Here is a 20,795-nt window from a genome sequence, read left to right on the forward strand (position 1 = left end):
TCTATGAACATGTTGACTCAGTGCAACTAAAAAGGCAAATTCTATTCCAAGGATTTATTAGGAACTTGATAGCAACCTGAACAGCCAGAAAAGGGCAACTAAAATTATTAAGAGCACCTACAACAATATGATGTTTGGCATTTTTCAGTTTAAGGGGGGGGGGGGAACTAAGAAGGAAAATGATAGACTATTATGTCTGAAGTAGAGAAAGTGGATAGACAGGACTTTTTCTCCCTTTCCCCCAATAGTAGAAATAAGGAGTACCCAGTGAAACTGATGTGACAGACAAAAAAAAAGGAAGTAATGCTTCAACATGTTATTAACTTGTAAATTCAGTGGCACAGGATATAGAGATTACCACTAATTTAGAAGGCTTTAAATGGGAACTCTCTGTCTGGAATATTTTTACCCACCCTTCCCCTAGTGAGCTCAGTGAATAAGGGCAGTTTTTATGCTTAGTAAAATGCTATAAATCTGTTGAAGTATCTGTGTGCTGACATCATAACATTCTAAATGACTGTGAGGAGGAGTCCTTTCAGGTGAAAAATTCTCTATCTTGATGCAAATCCCCTTTGTAGAACTGATACTCCCAAGCACTAAATTATGCAATAAATACTGGCTCTCAGTTACAAAATAAAAATAGCCACTGAGCATCCAAGAGCTATAAGGCCAGGATTTTTTTTTTTTGGGGGGGGGGGGGGCAGATAGGAAAGGAGCAAAAAAGCGGAAACAACGTGACACAACAAGTAAAGCAGAGCATGTTCAGTGTGAATTAAAGTGACAAGTCCTCTAGGACATGCATCAAATCTCATGAGGCTTTGGCTTGCCATGTTTCAGTTCCAGTGACAATGAGGGCTGGCCAAACCATTAGCAGCAAAATCCCAAGGCATGCCTTCCAGGTGCGGTTTCAGAAATCAGCTGCCAAGCTGATTTGCATCTGGTGTGGTGCACAGAAACTGAACTAGTTTGATATACATACAAGTTGCAACTTCTGATAGGCTGCTCCACCAGCTTTTGCATCACAGACACATAGTCAAGTACATATGGAAAATATGCCTAATTGTAATGCAATCACTGAACAAAGAGAGAGATGTCTACATAAAGAAACAGAAATGTAAGACAGAACGCATGCATAAATACATCCATTATGGAACACACATTAGTATAAGCAGTCCTGACCCACCACACTCTTTGTTATGTCCTTTTTTCTCCTTTGTGGCTGAAGGAACTGGAGTTTCTATTATCAGAAACTAGCAGAGTGCCCGTGCTTCACTTTGCATACTTCATCACAGCCTTTCTGTGAATTTCGGGGTGACCAGCATACTTCTTTACAGCCTGTTTGTGAACTTTGGGGTGACATGCAGCATATTTCCTCACAGCCCTGCCTGTGGAATGACGGGTTTGTTTTCACATATTTTGCAGCAGATTCCTGTAGTCTTTTTATAATGCAATGTGTTATTGCTCTCTTTCACCTGGTGGGCTCCAAAAGACGTCTTGTGGAAGCAGCCGTTGTATTTTCGGGATGCAGAAAGGAAGTGTTCTGCCATTGGATGCTGATGAGTGAGAAGGCTGTGAAGAGGTTCAGGGTAGGGTTGAAGGGCAGGGAGCTGGACTGTACCACCACTGCAGCACATTCCTGGGGACTCATACCGCCACTTCAGAGCACGACACCAAGCACAGGGTGATCGGAAGCCGAGAGCAATAAACTTGTCTCCACAGTAATCAATCTTTTTCTAATGCAGTGTGCAAAGCGCTTTCTGCGTTTAATTCCTCTTCTCCCTGTAGCGGTTTCAGCAGAAGGGATAGGTTAGAATGCGTTGTGGCGGGCAATGTTAGAGTGCAGTTGGCGCACCATGGTGAAGGACATGAAGCTGGTGGTGTTGAACTGTCACCCTTAGAATGTTCGTGCAGCATTTCTGTGGACTGAGCGGTTGGTTTGCCCTTAGAATATCTGCGCAGATGGCCAGAGATGAGCAGTGAAAACAGTAAATGGTAATAAATCGAGTGGAAGTGAATATTTTGGGAAATCCTTTCTTAGTTAGCACCTGAAGTACATAAGGAACAGGTGTGCCAAATTTCATGTGTGTGGCTTCGGTGGTTTTTGAGTTCTGTTGATAAGTCAGTCAGTGAGTGGAAATTCGCGTTTATTATCAGAAATTCTTATCATTCAGATGTTTTTATGTATCTCAAATGATAAAGGTAGACAAGATTGTACGGTTCCGAAGGTATCCAATCAGGGCCTTATCTTAAGCAGAACTTTAAGAATACAAGAGAAATGTACATCAATGATATGAAGGCTTAAGGGGTTTCCACTAAAGGAGAGGGATTTCCACTAAGGGAGAGGGATTGAGTTTTGCAGTTTCCCTCAACCCCTTCCAGTGCAGACCTCCAACTGGATCTCTTGCGATCTATCTGGGAGCCCCAGCACTTCAGGAAGCAACTGCAGCTGAAGCAGGAAAGTACCGATCCTGATGGGAAATAAACCCTGGTTCATAAGAGCATAAGAACATAAGAACAAGCCAGCTGGATCAGACCAGAGTCCATCTAGTCCAGCTCTCTGCTACTCGCAGTGGCCCACCAGGTGCCTTTGGGAGCTCACATGCAGAATGTGAAAGCAATGGCCTTCTGCGGCTGTTGCTCCTGAGCACCTGGACTGTTAAGGCATTTGCAATCTCAAATCAAAGAGGATCAAGATTGGTAGCCATAAATCGACTTCTCCTCCATAAATCTGTCCAAGCCCCTTTTAAAGCTATCCAGGTTAGTGGCCATCACCACCTCCTGTGGCAGCATATTCCCAAACACTCAATCACATAAGTTAAGCTAAGTGAAGAAGTGTTTCCTTTTATTAGTCCTAATTCTTCCCCCCAGCATTTTCAATGAATGTCCCCTGGTTCTAGTATTGTGAGAAAGAGAGAAAAATTTCTCTCTGTCAACATTTTCTACCCCATGCATAATTTTATAGGCTTCAATCATATCCCCCTCAACCGGCCCCATCTCCAAACTAAAGAGTCCCCAAACGCTGCAGCCTCCTCCTCGCATAGGGAAGGTGTGCTCCAGTCCCACCCTCAATCATCCTTTGTTGCCCTTCTCTGCACTTTTCTTTCTATCTCCTCAATATCAGCTTTTTTTGAGATAGCAAAGCTGAATTCAAGAACTGGACATTACAGTACTCCAGAGATGCGATGCGCATCCACTGCTTTTATATATAAGGGCATGACAATCTTTGCAGTTTTATTCTCAATTCCTTTCCTAATGATCCCCAGCATAGAGTTTGCCTTTTTCACAGCTGCCATGCATTGAGTTGACATTCCCATGGAACTATCAACTAAGACTCCCAAATCCCTTTCCTGGTCTGTGACTGACAGCACTGACCCTTGTAGCTTGTATGTGAAGCTTGGATTTTTTGCCCCTATGTGCATCACTTTGCATTTTGCTACATTGAACTGCATTTGCCATTTCTTAGCCCACTCACCTAATTTATCAAGGTCCGCTTGGAGCTCTTCGCAATCCTTTGTGGTTCTCACCACCCTACATAATTTGGTATCATCTGCAAACTTGGCCACCACGGTACCCACCCCTACTTCCAGGTCATTTATGAATAGGTTAAAGAGCACTGGTCCCAAAACGGTCCCTGGGGGACACCACTCCCTACATCTCTCCATTGTTCCAACTGAAAGCATGGAAAAGCACTGTGTTTAAATCACTGACAACACAGTGCACAGATATAAAGCAAAATACTAGCCACAACCAAGAAATGGAGATGTAAAGGAAACAGGATAGCGGAGTAAAACTTTTGAACCACTTTTGGACAATGATGAACTGTCTATAGATTTACTAGGCCATTTTTAAAAGGATCTTTATACCTGTCACCCGAGTGTTATTCTGCACCTAGCGTCAATTTTTTTTAAGTCAACAACTGCAAACATTTGATATGCTACTTCATACACATCTCAGTTTTAGCAAATACTGTATTATAAGCACATATTCATCCCGTAAAAATAAAACACCTTGTTACAGCTTATCATTACCAAGATAACTTCCATATAACTATAAATATATTAAAAGAAAAATTCAACACACACTGTCCAATCCAAGAAATGGCTACGATTTACTGTGAATATACATCTCAGGCCAGCAACCAAGATTTTTGTTTTCAGTCAAGTGAAACATTGTTATTAGACATATATAACTTATCTATATGAAAGCCAAGGCATATTGGTGACGACTCACATTTTAAAGAGCTGCACAGGTGTGTGAGCAAAAGGGGTAAGGCGAACAGATGTAAATACATTGTGCAATGTAAAAGGGGCAAGGCCCACCGAATGCTGCAGTTTACAGTCCACTGTATTTTTTCGCACAACAGGCTTTACTGCTAGTTTGTGTAGAGCTGAGGGCAGCAATGGAATTGAGATGTCTAGCAAGTTAGCCTCCCTCTCTCCTTCCTCCTGCCCCTTTTTCCATCTTTAAATCGAGATTTGTTTGTACCATCTTTATAAAAATTTTATAATTGTATGTTATTTTTACAATTGTATGTTATCTATGCAATTGTTAGCCACTTGCATCCCATTTATATAAATCTATTCCCCAGCGAGGGTACTTAGATTGTTTTGGCTATTGAATTGTTCAGTTCTTAATTTCTTTGCTTTCTAATGTGGCTTTATATTCTAACTCTGCAATTAATTTGTAACTGATACTAATGAGAATAACATAGATGCCCAAAAGCAATATACACACAAGGAAGGCAGTCCCCAGTCTGAAGAAAAACACCCAACTTATGGAAACCTAGCCCTGGACTATAAGAGTAGTCTTCTCCTTGGTGCAACGCTTGTCAGTAGGCAACTTTTATTTGTACATGGAAAATCATCCAAAAACATGCACACATCAAATATTACTTCACATGTTTCTAATTTTATAGCTCAACTTGAACACAGAAAGTTCAAGACCACATTCCCAATTAATGATAGCCTTGGTGTGCTCTGAAATTATGAGGTGGATCCAAACTGCTTCTTCACTGCTAAAAGATATAACAGGATCTCCTTTGTCCTATAAAAGGCTATTCTAGGGATGGTGGACCCTGCATGAAAAGAAAGCCAAGTGTGATGGGAGCTGTAAGGAGGAGGGAAATTAGATGCAACTGAATGAAAATGCTGCCTGGGTCAAATCCTATGGTTGAAATACTAAACCTACTTCTCTGAGAGTATGTCCCATTGAATAAAGTGGGATTTATTTCCAAGGAAACGGACATAAGGTTGAATTCTTTTTCAGAATAAGACAAGCAGGAACCTGCAAGGACTCTCATTTTTCTCTTCCTCACTATTTCCTCTTCCTTGTTCCTGAAAGCATCCATAGCTTCTCTTTTCCAGTTTCCTTGTCCTTTACCAACCATCAGTCAATATGCTTCCATCTGTCCCTCTGTCTTATGCTTTCCTTCCCATCTCTCCCCACATTCAGTCTCTGGTCCAGTTATGTGGAGTCAGCTACTGAGCAAGCCTCCCTTGCATAGTAGACAATCCTCAAGCACTTGTGGAGGGATTGTCTCACTTTCCCATGTATCCCCCTCTCCAGCAATTGCCATTTCCTTTCCGCTTTCCTAGCCTCATTCTCTCAACCATTCAACAACACAGCTTTTATCTGCCTCTTGTTTTCAGATACATTTATTTACTTCATTTACATCCCACTTTTCTCCATAGCAGGGACCAAAGCAACTGGCATTATTCTTCTCTTTTATTTTTTATATACAACAACCCTGAGTTGTAGGTTAGGTTGAAAGTACACAACAAGAACAAAATCACCAAGCAAGCACCCACAGAGAGATGGAAATTCAAACATGGGTGTCCCAGACTGTTCTATGAAGCTGTTACACCATACTGGCTTTCATAGAGTGCCTGTTGTTGAAGAGTAACTTTAGTTACTATAATTTTCTTAATGCAGAAAACTGTAGTTTAAGAATGAAATTGAACATTTTATCCGAGGGATAAAGTAATCATAGATAATGTAAAGCAAAATTATAACGCAAAAATCTATTAAAATATTGATGCTGTCAATAATTATGTAGGAAAGAATAACCCAGTTAATGTACGGTATTTGGATTTTCAGAAAACTGCTGATACCTTCAGTCAGAAAAAAGCTCAGATTTCCAGACACTGGAATCAAATGTTAGTCATCCTGGATCTTAGGCTTTTCCTGTGTCTTTTAGATGACCATGCTAAGAAATGAAACATCTTTTTGCAACTCACATACTGTTTAAAAGACAAGGAGCTGAAGAGAAAGCAGACAGAGGCCGTTTCCGCACGGAGGCGGTCCCAGAAAGAGGCGGGACGACGGCGCCGCAGAGTGCCGTCGCCCGGCTGACCCGGCATGTCCCCGGGCCTCCGGCACATCGCCAAGGCCTGAGGACACGTTCCCCCAGCCCTGTGCGCCTGCTCCAGCATCGCAGGGCAGGGGGGCGTGTCCCCAGGCCTCGGCAACACGTTGGAGGCCTGGGGAACGAAGGTAAACGGCAAGGAGGGAGAGTGTTAGGGAGCAGCCTTGAAGCCGCTGTACGTTCCACCACGGCAGCGGTCTCAAGCTAGGTGTTCCCGGGAAAGTGCGCTTCGGAGCGCACTCCGGAAAGCGCCCGGGCTTGGCGCCGGTCATGCGGCGCATATAAGAAGCGGTCGCAGGCTGTGATGCAGTCCGGTGGCAGCGCTCTGTATCTTGCGAATAAGCGAAGAGCCTGGGGGCCTATGCGTTTTTGCCATCCCCAGGCTGCCATATTCTGCCCGTGCGGAAACGGCCAGAGATAACATTTTGTTTTTCTCAAAGACTGCTGGAGAACCAGGGACAGGCAACAAGAAAGTACTTCACACCTCACATTATCAATTTATTAAGAACAAAAGGGTAGCCAGAACAGATCAGATCAATTGTCCAGCATCCAGAAGCCTGTTTCCAACATTGGTTAGTCAGATGTTGCAAAGGGCTCACACATACCAGGCTCACTTACAACAGCCTTTATCTTCTGTCTACCCCTCAGCATAGGACAAATCAGAGGAATTTTGCCTCTAAAATCAGAAGTCCTATTTGACTTTCAGTGCCTAAAGTCAACAACAGATATCTACCCACTCTCCTTTTAAATTCTTCTAACTGAATGACAATCACTACCACATCTCATGGCAAAGAGCTCCACAAGTCAGCCATCCACTGTGTGAATATTTATTAATAACAAATCACTATTCATTTATGGAACTTGCTGCCATGAGATATAATAGTGACACCTAATTAAAATAGTTTTCAGAATTGGCTAGATGGATATATCAATGATAATCAATCAGCCATGATAGTCTTAAAGAAAGCATATACCAAATTACCGAATACCGAATTCACTATGAAGGGGCAACTAAAATCCCACATTAATTAGCACAGACTCACACTGACAAACACAAACTGGCCCAACAAAAGTGTTTTCTCCTACTCAACATTTATTTTAGAGATTTATACCCATGTTGGGGGGGGGGGTTGCTCCAATAGGAACTCAAAGCAGCTTATATTGTTCTCACAAACCCCTATGAGGTAGATTAGGCTGAGTGTGACCTGCTCAGCTTAAAAACTCATATGTCATATGGAGAATCCTAATGTACGTCCACATCCTATACCAGTGATGGCGAACCGATGACACACATGTCAACGGTGACATGCCATGTTTTTGGTGACACACCAGCATTCACAAATACCTGACAACAACTATTCTCCCTGTCTGAATCATTTTTGTAATTATTGGATGTTTCTTTATACTATACAAAGCACCCCACACAATTGGACTGTACTTTTTAAAAATAAATGCATATTTAAAGAATTGTTTCTCTTTTGTTTGGGAGGGGGGTTGACACAGCAGCAGAGTCAAAGTAGGCATTTTCCACATTTTTGACACACCAAGCCTAAAAGGTTAGCCATCACTGTCCAGCACCAAATACAAACAGCAACAATACGTCACAACACTTTGACATGGCACTATACAGTTAATCTTATATTAAAGAACAGTAATTCATTACGGGGACAGCCTCTTGCTCCCTTTTTTTTTCATTTTATACAAGGTACCTAATACCCACTAAACAGAAATGCAGGCACCATCATGTAAACCTGCATATAAAAATTAAATATTTTTACCTCACAAGGATACAAAAAAACAGATGCTATTAATATGCCTTGAACATAGCATGATGCAGATTGAAAAGTACAAGAAGAAAACATAGTTTAAAGTGGCTGCAATTATTATTTTAACAGCTGAAGAGAAACAGATTTTCATATGGACATTAAATGTGCATCCCCAGGTCAAAGCTTTTATAACCTGTGTTTCCTTCCAGAGAACTTTTAATGACTTCCATAAACCCTTAGGTAAACAGGATTTATAATTCCAGTTCTGACAGATCATTAACTATAACGGTGTTAACGGGTGCCACTATAATAAACTGCACACAACCTCACAGAGACAGCCCAGGGAGAATGCAAATGCACCCCCTGAAGTAAGACTGAGAAATTAGCTTCTCTCCAAAGCAGTCCATGAGGTGAAGAGATACTGACTATACTGAGAACTAATTAGCATGCCTATCCTAGAGATCAATTTGAACATTTTTGTATCCATGGTAAGTACACTATATAGAGACTTGGGACATACTTTAATGAAATAGCCCTACAGGTTCATAGATGCAAAGTGCCCTGTGGTTACACTCAGCTGACTTAAGTAGATTTTTTCCCTTCCAAGTTTGTACCACTATAAAAGGTGTATTTGTAAAACAAAAGTTCTACTGTGAAGTAGACAATTTATTTTGCTTGTAGCAGCTATCAAAGTTAGGCAATCCTAAAAGCACTTACCTGGCAGTAAGCCACACTGAGTAAAATACAACTCACTGTGAGTAAACATGTATAGGATTGCAAAGTTCATTTAACTTTCACCCATCAGACTTATTTGGTAATCTCAGTGTGGAGGGAGATGTCACCTGAATCCATTTCAGCAGAAAATAGCCACATGATGAAGCAGCAGCCGCATTGAGAAGGCACTGAATTTTGCTGTGTAATAGTTTTGCAATCCGGGAATAAAACTAGTGAAGGTGGAAGGGAAATCTCCAACTGTGAGAGAAGAGCAGCATTTTTTTTATTTCAAAAATATGGGTCAACAAATATCTCAGAAGAACTGACCTGGAATCTGCAGCTGGAAAGAGGCCCTATCATAACAGGTACAGTTCTTCCTGTGTAGCATAATATCCCAAAGTGTCAAAGATACTGTAGGAACTGGGAATATTTTAGAGTACCAAATGGATAACACAAATCTGGGCAGTCTATTTCACATACAGCACTTATTGCAAAAGAAGTTAATTCAAGTCATAGCTTCGCTGGAGGAAACACATGAAAAAGGTGGAGATGGTTTATTTCATTAACAGACCACAGTCCAATGAACAGTTTATGAGCATTTGTGCAAACAGACTTAAGGCATGCACGATTTTGTGCTAGAGTCACCAGCCCTATTTTGACAACTATTTAACCATCTGTTTCATTCAAAGTTGTATTGTCATATGTCAAACCACACACTCAGGGTATCCCTCAGCATCTAATAAAAAACTGTGAAACCCAACCAATCAGTCACTTCTAACGTCTTTTACACATTTTATGTTAAATTGTTAACTGGTGGCAAGGAACAGATTTCTCTCTCACACAGACCCATAGTGATGTCACACAGTGAAACACAGAGCCTTCTACTCCACATCAGTCAACCTGCAATAACTAAAGATTATATATTCAAGTTCTATACTGCAGCCAATAATTTTTTATGCCTAAGTATGAAAGTCCGAGAGGAGGGAAACCTGCCCTTTAAATATCCTACTATTGAATATGGTGCCACAAAAATGCAGAGACTTAATTCCTCCATGCTATGCGCACATCTTAAGATGCCCATCTTTATCTGAGCGCAAGATACCTTGCATTGTCCATTTCAATGGAACTACACCAGAAACAAGGGCCTGAGAATATCCCATCTAAATTAGGGGAGGGGGTATTTTGTAATGAAGGTCCCACCAAATTTTGAACTGCAACCATTTTGTACATACTGTATGTTTCCATATATTCATCTCCCTAAGACTTTTTCTCCAAAAAAAAAGACTAATAGGGACTCTTGTTTCAAAAACAGGAGTTTGTTCCTCGTCTTAACTGGCAATGAGCTATGCCATTTTAAAAACCTAAATTAATCTCCTTTGATGCTTTCCTCAGCTGCCCAGTCGGCACGGGTGACAGCTGCTAAGAAGGGTACCGTCATGTTTCTTGAACCCGCCCACCCATTTTCCCCAATCCACAAAAGGCGCAGTCGTCTGTCGCACCTCCGGCAATCCAATCACCCAGGGATTGCAAGCTTAGCCGTTCCTGTTTTTCGAGATCCAAAAAAGCAGCAAAGGACTACCGGGTTACAGGAGGGGGAAGGGGGAGTGAGATGCTGGAGGAGGGCTGCCTTATTTCCTTAGCAAGCCACAGATCAAGAAGGTCTCAGTAATAATTATCTGCAAGTATGGATATAAGCATATAAATGCAGCCGACGATGGCCCCTTTCCGTGCAACAGCAAAAACCCGAGCTGCAACACCGCTTCTTGTCTCCATTTGAAACTGACCAGCCCTCCTCATCGCCTGCTCCTGTCTCCCTCCCTCCGCTCCGCCCTCTCGTCGCGGCTGCACCAATCCGCTCCATCCCGGCTGCAAATCAAACTTGGTGCCCCCAGTACGGCTCTCTCCCAAATCCACCTTTCGTTGCGTGGCTGAAAGCGGCTCTGCAACCCTCCTCATCGCCTGCTTTCCCTCCCCCGATCTCCATGTTGTAATGTCTGGGGAGGGGAGGGTTAGAGTACTGAGCAGCACCAGAGACTTGGAGAAGCTGCTCCTCTCCTCCCCCCTCCCCCCCAATCTGCCTCTCTCCTCCCACTCCTCGACAGTTCTGGAAACTGGATCACCTCTGGTCACAGGAAACCATCCAGCCGGCGGTTGCAAACAAACAAATGCCCTCCGGCCTCCACCCGGCGGGAAAGCGATCCCGGCTCCCACCACAAAGGGGGAGGGATGGGAGAGATGACGACAAACAATTTAAACGTCTTGCAAAAGGGCTGAAGGTGGAAAGCCCAACGATTTGGGCAGGAAGAAAAAGCGCCGGGGCGGCTTTGTCTATTTCAGAAAGGGGGCATAACAGTCTCTCGCCTCCGCGGGGGGCGGGGGGATACACAGGACGGACCGTTAGGTGGCAATGACGCGATTAACTGAAAGCTCCACCACCGACACCCTTTTTCTTAGCCTTGATGCGGAGCAGGAAAAGCGGATCTTCACCTCCCAACCGATTCCTACTTCCGCCCGTGTAAGCACCATGTATATACACTTAGCGCTGCCGCCGCCACCCATTCCTAGCATTGTCCTATCATCCTATCTGCAGCGGTCAGCACCTGGTGATATTTAGCCCCAAGAGCACCTTATGATATGGCTCATATAAATTATTACATAATCACCGCACCTGCCGCCGAAAGGTTTTGCTGGATCGAGTGGAAGAGGCATGAAGCTGCCTACTGGCCAGACTTCCTTCTACAACACCCAGCCTTGCACTCGGAGAAGCCCAAGTGTCCTGCCCGCCCCACCCCGCACCTCAAAGCCAACTGGCCTCTCCGCGTGACTGTGACAGAGGGAAATTGAGGGCAGATGCTGACCCCTCGATTGTAGTCTTTGCAAAGTTTGCACCCACCACCTGCGAGTGTTTGCTGCTTGGCGGCACCCGCGTGTGCATTTGCGCTTTCCGGAGCAGGGGGAGGGGGGAGGTTGCCCGAAAAGAATGGAGAAGTTCAGGAGGCTTTTGCCGACGTCGTGCACCTGCCTGCTCGCCCAGGCTTCCAGGCTCAATGGGTAGCCCAAAGAGAAAACCCCGCCTCCTTAAGGGGGGGAAGGAGGGGGAGCCGACGCATGTAGCAAATGAGGCCGTTCCAAAGGGATTCGAATCCCAGGGCAACATTCCACATTCCATCCTTTCCCCGCATTAATCATCCGCGCCAGCAGCAGTAGCAGCAGCGTCGAGCGCTGAGAGAATCTGCTGCCACCCAGCAGAACAGCAGGCAAACAACAAGCTCCGCCGCGCGCGCTCCCTGCCTCACACACACACACCCCTTGTTTCCATCGGATCCATACGCTCACACTGCTCTAACACGTGCACTTCAGGGGGGTCTCCCAAGTTGCTCCCCGACAGGAGAGAACCTACGCTTCGTTTTTCAAAAGCGACAATCAAACGGAGCGAAGCGCCCCCCTGCCAGCCTTCCCAAATGCCAGCCTCCAGCTGCACAATGCCCCCTCGCTGCACCAAGTGCCCGAGCACGCCTGTAAAATAAGACTTCGACCTAATCGGCCGTGTCCTCCAAGCTAAGCACACCGTGCCCATTAAGACCTGCGCAGCGTGTGCCAGAAGGGAGGGTGCATTTATTTTGATAAGCCGCGTCTCTCCCTCTTCCCCCCCCCCTTCCAGCTCCCTATCTCCTATGCTCCCTGCCCTTGAATTAATGCAATGGATATTTAGAGCATGTGGGGTGACACGGCGACAGATCCTCGTTGCTGGCCACCCCTCCCCCTGGCTGGAGCTCTATCTGGAAAGGACCTGCGCTCTGCCATTGCCATCTGTCTCCTAAGTTGTTACAATGCTTCACTTTCCGAGTAGGGCTGATCGATCCAGCATGGATGCACTTTAGGGTAGAGATCCCCACCACCCCTTTTCCGACAAAGAAAACTATGGCAAAAGTATTTGGGTACAGAACAAAATAGCACTTCAGGCTGGACACTGGGGGGCGGGGGGACACCCCAACTAGGTTCCTTACAGGAGTTCACCTTTTTTAAAAAAGCTCCCGGTTTGCCAAAAGCAAAGTCTGCAGCTATGGCCAACGCAGCCCAGCCTTTGCTCCCTCCCATTTCGGATCGGTTCGCCCAGCTCCCAAATTCTCGCCTTATTTTCTCCTCCCCTCGCCCCCACCCCGTTCCTCCCCAGCTATGCACAAGTTGCTTATGGGATAGCGAAGCAGCAACTCCAACTGCCTCCTCCTTTTGCTCCCTATCGAGAAGCAAATCTTTTGGCGCCATATTAATGACGTACTAGATTATTTCCACTAGGCAGCGACCTTCGGCATTCAATTGCTTCTGGAGAACTCCAAAGCTAAGCAACCAAAGAGAGAGAGAGAGAAACCACACACACCAAACCCACACATCAAATATGGCTGTGCAGGCGGCTCGTTCTGCGGCGACGAGGAGGCGAGTCGGGAGCTGCCTGGGCGCAGTTACCTGCTGCTGTTGCTGCTGCGATGGTTGCCAGCGAGGTTGGAGTTTCTCGGCGCGAAGGGCTCCGCGCTGCCTCATGAGTTCAGGCAAGCGCTGGCGAGGGGGAGCAGATTGTGGCTCCCTTCACACACACACACTCTCTCTCTCACACACACACACACACACAGACAGAGACACTCTCACTCTGACTGACGTTTTTACTTGTTATGGAGGAAGGACTCTGTGAATCAAACTCATTTCTGGGTCACTGCTGCCACAGGGGGGAGCTACTTTAATCCCCTGCCAAAACTAGGGAAAGGGGGGGAGCGAGAGAAACAGGGTGGAGAGGAGGAGGCTAAGGAAGAGAGCGAGGGAGAGAGAGAGAGACTACTGCACTTGGAAACTGGCTGCTTTAACTCTTTACAGCCCAGGCGGGAGATGTCACGCTCCACTTACACTGGCAGGGAGGAGGTTCCCTCTTTTCCGGAGGTTTGCTCCAAGGGACCTCCTTTCTGGATAGGAAGCCCGTTTCACACCCGCCAAGGGCAGCAGCCAGTAGATTTTGAACACAGATCTCAAACTGTCAGCTTTTTCAAAGGAGGAGTCGCTGCCTTTGGGCTGACGTTGCTCTAAAAAGCATTATTAAAAGTAGCAATAGAGAATCGGGAGCTGGATCACGATTCTCTGCTTGATGCGTGCTATAAGCTGAGTGGCTCACAGATACTTTTTATGCAGGGGGAAATCCTTTAATTCGAACAGGTTTTCATTCGGTTGTATGAATGAGCCATTCTGCCTTCCCCTGTGATTTTCCTTATACCTATTTCAATTCCCACTGGTAATACGTTTAATTTCAAAAGCAACAGGCATATCTTTGGTCTGTTCCGTTTATAATATAGCCACTGCATCACAAAAGTAACATCCACGTATGGTGTTAAGTATTGCACGCATTCATTTAGCACATCTGTTCTCCAAAGCGTTCCATACATATTCTGAATGGATCGTCTGCTGATATGAGGGATGAATAGTACAGCACAAGTCAGTGCTTGAAACCTTGTGCCACATCGTGACTTCTTCAGGTGCCCCCTCCAGCTTGCCTCTAAAGCACCTCTGAAGCACCCCGTGGCCATGCCCATAAAGCCTTTTTCATACATAATCACCAGGTTTCTCTCGTACTGTTGGTATGCCTGTGAAATGTTACTGTGAGAAAGAATCAGGAAGGGTGCAGTTTTTCTCCAGTCCTCCATATATGAATGCTGGACTCTAATCTGGTGAACCACTCCTACACATGAAGTCTGCTGGGTGACCTTCGCCAGTCACAGTTCTCTCTCAGCCACAACTCTCTCAGCCCCACCCATCTCAAAGGGTATGTTGTGGGGAGAGGGTATCTATCTCAAAGGGCTTGTTGTGAGGAGAAGAAGGGAATGGCTTTGAGACTCCTTATGGTTGAGGAAAGCGGGGTACAAACCAAACTCTTCTACCTCAGGAGAAGTACCAGTGTGCATGCCCACTGTCCTGGCAGGATTTAGATGCGGAATGTGGGAATAAGCATAGAGTTAGAAATACTACAGTAATATATGTCTTTTAATTTTCAGTTTGGTTTGGGAAATCCATTAGTCTCTGCTTGATCTATCTGCTGTGTGGAGTTGGACCTGCTTCTAGGAGCAAGTATAATAACAATATAATGTGGTGGGTGGGGATGGTTAAATTTGGCAGCGCAATTTGTAGAGTTGGTAGTGTAGTCTTTATAGCCTTTAAATTCAAAATAAAAAAAACCACTAGAAGTGTAAAAAGTTATTTCACAGACAGCAACACTTCCATGTAACAACATAAGAAGAGTCCAAATGGATTAGACCAGTGATCCATCTAGTACAGCATGCAGTTTCACACAACTGCCAACTAGTCACCCTGGAGCCCAACACATCAAGCATAGAGGCCAAGATCTTCCCGTCATGTTACCTCCTGGCACTAATATTCAGAGGTTTGTTGCCCTGAATGAGGGAATTAAATTTAGTTACCATGGCTAGTAGCCATTGATGGACCCAACATCCATGAAACTGCTAATCCCCTTTTAAAGTCATCAATGCTACTGGCCAACAACACATCTACAATTCCACAATTTAATTTCATTTACTATCAAGGCAATCTGGTAAAACTATTTCCATTTTATAGAAAGTAACTACCAGTGATGGACAAACTTTACTAGAACCAACAATAATTCCTTTGATACAAGTCCAGCACTTTATGCAATAATAGCACACTGAGAACTTGGGTAAATCTTATAATCAACAATCATAATATGCTTCCTCTGCCTATATTTCTTTTGGGATTCATTATATCTATGGAACAGACACAACACCTTTTCCTAAAGACAGTAAAAGAGGTATATGAAAAGGTCTGCAAAAATCTGTACAGTAAACCAGTGGCAAATTATAAATCTCAAATATAAATCTAAGTTTCACTCTGTCACTGTGTTTTTCTAGTTGGTTGGGTTGAATATGCACACTTGTAATTAGATACCTGCCTATTTTTAAATAAATAGCTCTAAACTGGAATTTCCATGCTGTCATAGGGAGAGAGCAATGAAGGCAGCTGCCATAGTGCTTTATTTATGGAAGGCTGTGCTGTGATGACTGCACATCTTTCCACCTAAAGAGCTACTTGTCCATGAGAGATTAATGGAGAAAAAAGAGAGCTCCACTCTCAACAACCCAGCCAGCATTTGATAGAGGACTGTGCTCTGGAGACTCTCTTTTTCCCTTCTGACCTGATATATAAAGGCTGAGAGGGAGATAAAGTCCTGTTCACAGGTGCTATAATGGAGAACCACGTCACATAGAGCCATGGAGAATGCACACATGACTTGGTGCCTGCTTCTAAGACTAGAGAGAGACCTTGCATAAATTTGCAAGAACATAAATGGTCATGGCAGTGAGGGATATGGAGGAGTATCTTAGTTAAACGGGAAGAACTGTGCAACCACCTCCTAATAAAGTATTTGCAAGGCTAGACCCCCCCCCCCCCAAAAAAAAAAAAAGTTGGGAAAAGGTATTAGGGCCTGAGCTCAGAATTCAGATTTAATAAAGGCTCACAACATATTTTAAGTCCCAGGTATATGAAGAACCAGCATGTGCCAAATATCTCACTCCTGGATCAGTACATACTAACAGTCAGTGTGACGTAGTGGTTAAGAGCTGCAGACTGGTTAACCAGATTTGTTTTTCTGCTCCTCCACACGAAACCTATTGGGTGATTTTTGACTAGTTGCAGTTCTCTTCTAACTCTCTCAGCCTCACCTGCTTCACAATGTGTCTGCTGTGGTGAGGGTAAAGTGATTGTAAGCCACTTTGAGACTCCTTAAAGATAAGAAAAGCTGGGTATAAAAAACCAACTCCTACTCCTCTTCTTCCTTTTCCTCTTCTCCTTCTCTTCCTCCTCCACCAATCCAAAATTGTGGAGACAGTCTCCAAGGTCAGAGTATGGAACTGACAGGCATCTTCTGTTGAAGCAGTGGATTTGCACCTCGAGTAATTCGACCCCGACTCTTGTAGGACGAATGTAAAGACAAAGTTGGGGAACTGGTAGTAGACACAGTCACCAGTGCAGTTCTATTTATTGCTATCTACTAACAAAGTGCTTCGCCAGACCACAGGTGTTTTTAGGCACACATCACACTGCTGTCTGTGCTAACTATATACAAAAGTGGTACCAATCAGGTGTCCTCACCTTATCAGGTTTGCACACGGTACAAGCTGTGCACTCGGTACTAATCTGCACACGGCACCTGTTAGAAGGAGGGTCCAGCTGTCATTTAGATTTTGCTCATCTAAACATTTACACATGTTCTGACATCTTCTCCTTCCATTTTTGAAATTAAACACTGTTGAAGCCCATCTTGCACTGCCCCAATACCCCACCTCCCTAGTGTGGATAAATAGGCGATATCGTAACTTCAGATAGGCGACATCGTAACTCAGTAGTAAGGGTAGGGCACATGTGGAGACTCATCTGACTTTCCAAACAAAAAGAAATAGAGAATACATTCAGGGACTTTAGAACCAGTTTCTGAAGTAAATTCCAAAGGCCTACACTAGCAACCCTGGTTCAGATTAAGCAAGGAAGCTTTCCCATTTTTCTCTTGCTCTGAAAGTAAATAATACATCATATATATTAGTTATGTTTATTTTGGGAACTTGCACTTTTCTGCTCTCAACCAAAACAGACCTTTAAGGTGGTTTATAGAATAAAAGGAACTATATGCAACACAAATGATATTTTAAAACAGAAAAGAGTGACAAAGTAATCAATAAACATTATCAAAGACTGCAAATTTGCTGGATTCTAAAGCAATGTCTCTCACCATGCCATGAAAATCTTTATTACCTACTAAAAGGGGGGGGGGGTAGAGATTGCATAATATAGCCCGATTTTGTCATATACATAGGGTCAATACTTGAATGGGAGTTTACCAAGGAAGACTCTGTAGGGGAAGGTACCTCTGCTTCTCACTTGACTTGAAAGCACCTTGCTGGGATTGCTGTAAGTCAGTTTCAGCTTGACAACATATATGTATGTATTATGTGCAGATTTAACAGCTGTTAAAAACACAGAAACAGGAGTGGTAAAAACATTGGCAACCAAGTTGCATCACATTGCCATCTTCTAATGGTACACTTCCAAGATATAGCCTATCTCAATGTCATAACATCAATAGTTCCCATATTAAAAAATATAGAATGTAAAACTGGCAAGCTTTAAACACTTTTCCGTAATCAATGAATTTACATTTTTTCCCCCTGGCCAAAAAAGTGTGTGTGTCTTTTGCAAAGCATCTCTTGCAAAATTAACGAAGTTCATTGCTCAAGGTTCATCATAATCTTGAAATGAAAAAATAAATTTGCCTGTGGGGAAAAAAAACTCTAGCACAGCAAATGTGTACTAATTAGAGGGTAATATACCCACTCTGGCAATACATTTTTCTCCCTGTCCCCAAAAAATCACACCTTATTTAATACAGTGATGCCAGAAGGCCCTGCGAAAGGTGCTAAAGAAGGTTGAGAACAGATTTTCATGTAAGAAAGGGAGGCTAGGCAGTTTGCAGGACCTATATTTCAACAAAGAAACTGCTCTTTATAAAGCACAATAAGCTAAGTAATTTATCCTAGCAAATCAAATACCTACACCTATCCATATTCACAAATTGTCACCCAGCCCTTTATTATCAGAGTCACTTACATGGACTTGATCAATGTCTACCTGATAAATAGCAAGAAAAATTGTTTTTCTTTCAACATAAATTCTGGAGAATGCAATAAATAGCAGGGTAAACAAACTCAGGCACTGGAAATATATTGCAACTCATCACCTACTTCTCCAAATAGTGTGGTGTTCCAGGGACACCACTTTGAAGGAAAGAGTATATTAGAATTTTGTGACATTTCTGTAGAAGTCACTATAGTTATAACCATAAAAGCAGAGCACAAACAGCTACATAGAGGTTTATAAGACTGCGATAAGAAAAGTGTACCCACTGCTTCATGTCAGATTCTCAAAGGCCATTTCTGCATGGCAGAATCATACCTGGCTACAACCGGTTTCTTACAATCTGGATCTGTTGTATCCTAGTTTCTCCCTTCGCATGGTTGCCTGTTTTGTGAAGGAATCCAGTGAAGACCGGGAGGAAATACTCCCAGTTTGCCCTCTCCATCATCATAAGGGCCACTTACATTGGTGGGATGGGCAAATGTGCTAGCGTGGTCCCGCACCAGTTCCACAAGCCCATTCACCCACCCCAAAGGATTGAGTTGTGAGTTAGCTCCCAAACTCAAATATCTGAATTAAACATCTGACTTAATCTTTTAAGGTGACAGGACTCTTTGTTTTGATAGTCTCACAGAAATTCAAATACTGATATGCTGTTAGCGTTTTACTGTCCAATCTGCCTGATGAGCCCTATACTTGAAATACACATTTTGGTATCCAGACCACCATTTAAGTAGCAGATGGCAATACATGCGATCAAAACAAAACTGTGGCTGACTTCTGCACAACAGACTTGTACTATAAGAAAAATATTAGAGTCCTTGTAAGCAACTAGAAGACTACTTAAAAATGAGAAGGACGATAACCCCCCTCAATAGTTTATAACTTGTCTCCACACCCTTCTTTCACCTTTCATTTATTAAGTGACAGACCAGGTGCCATTATTCAGAAACATGGCTTCTGAGTAATGGCACCATTGTCAACTCTGGCAGTGATTTGTCAAAAGAAATTGAGGTCGTCAGATAATGACTTGACCCTCTAGTGATTCCATGACAATACAAATTTGAAAGTAGAACTCCAATCTTCTGTGGGAGTAAGTTCCATGGCACTTAATATCAGGCTCCAAATTTCCTACCACGCATCAAAAAATTGTGTAATAATGTGCAGGAGCCTGCTAGTTTTTAATCATCAAAGACTGAGCTATAGATTTTATATTATGCATTGTCAATTTTGTTGTTTTTAAATAGATTGTAGCATGTGCTGGTGATCTGATAAGATGGAAGGTTGGCTTCTGTTTCATTCTAGCTGTATACATCACATCCATCACTTTAAATAGCTGGAACCATGTGCAAAAGATATGTAACTTATATTCTGAATCCTGTAAACTTGGTTTACAGACATGTATTTCTTGTCATAGACAATTCAGGCTAAGATGGATGCCAAATCTTAATTAATACCAAAAGAAGGGTTTCGCCTGAACATGTTTCCCACTCACAATCAATATATGTAGTAGCTAGCAACATCTTTCCTGCAGGTTTGACTGTTGCCATCTCGATAACAAAAGCCCAGCCCTGGAAAAGACACACCTGTTCTCTAGCCCACAAAGGATATGCAAATACCAACCAACCTTAACTCAATTAGCTCTCCTGAGTCCTTTTCTTCCCTAGCTGATCCTATCATGCCTTTCCTGTGCAACTACTAGAGAACCATCAAACCTTACTCTGAATTGGAGTATCCTGGAGTTCTAAATTCATCAACTCTACCTAAAAACTAATAAAAAACGGACTATCCCCAGCTCTGATTCATCTGAGCCATCATCCACTGCCTTGTTCTCTGCTTAGAACAGAAACTCCTTTTTGTCAAGGAAGATTGCCTCTCTTAGCATTGCCAGAGGATCAGATTTTCTTGTAACTAGCTTGACCAAAAAAAGGCCCTTTGCCCACTGTTCTATGGACTGCCTTTGGTTCAGTTAAGCTGTGTGCCTGACGTCGCCCCTCTTTTTCTTAGTCCACTGCAGGCATTGGACTCTGCCTCCTTGAACCTTCCTCTTCTAGATGAAATGATTATCAACCTTCCTGCAACAACCTCTCCTATTCAAACCCTATTTTTAACTTCTATCTAAATCCTAGGCTTCTTGAATCTCTCTCTGCTTCTTCTGCACACACAAAATAATGCGTTTTCAAACCACTTTCACAATTGTTTGCAAGTGGATTTTGCCATTCCGCACAGCTTCAAAGAGCACTGAAAGCAGT

At 43.4% G+C, this 20,795-nt stretch overlaps 1 protein-coding gene across 4 annotated transcripts in view; it reads right to left on the minus strand.

The window, feature by feature from the left end:
- The window catches only part of JADE1 (jade family PHD finger 1), a 71,528-nt gene extending 58,019 nt beyond the window's left edge, over positions 1-13,509 (minus strand). Inside the window, exon 1 of one of the 4 annotated variants that reach the window (XM_048509384.1) lies at positions 13,309-13,509. Coding sequence is in view for 2 of the 4 variants with exons in the window: in XM_048509382.1 (XP_048365339.1) it covers positions 13,223-13,235 (13 nt within the window). In the remaining 2 variants the exon portion in view is untranslated. The other 3 variants (XM_048509382.1, XM_048509386.1, XM_048509385.1) reach the window with 3 other exon arrangements.
- Between the last annotated feature and the right edge of the window lie 7,286 nt (positions 13,510-20,795).

Source organism: Sphaerodactylus townsendi, linkage group LG10 (assembly GCF_021028975.2).
Source record: "Sphaerodactylus townsendi isolate TG3544 linkage group LG10, MPM_Stown_v2.3, whole genome shotgun sequence".
Lineage (NCBI taxonomy): Eukaryota > Metazoa > Chordata > Lepidosauria > Squamata > Sphaerodactylidae > Sphaerodactylus > Sphaerodactylus townsendi.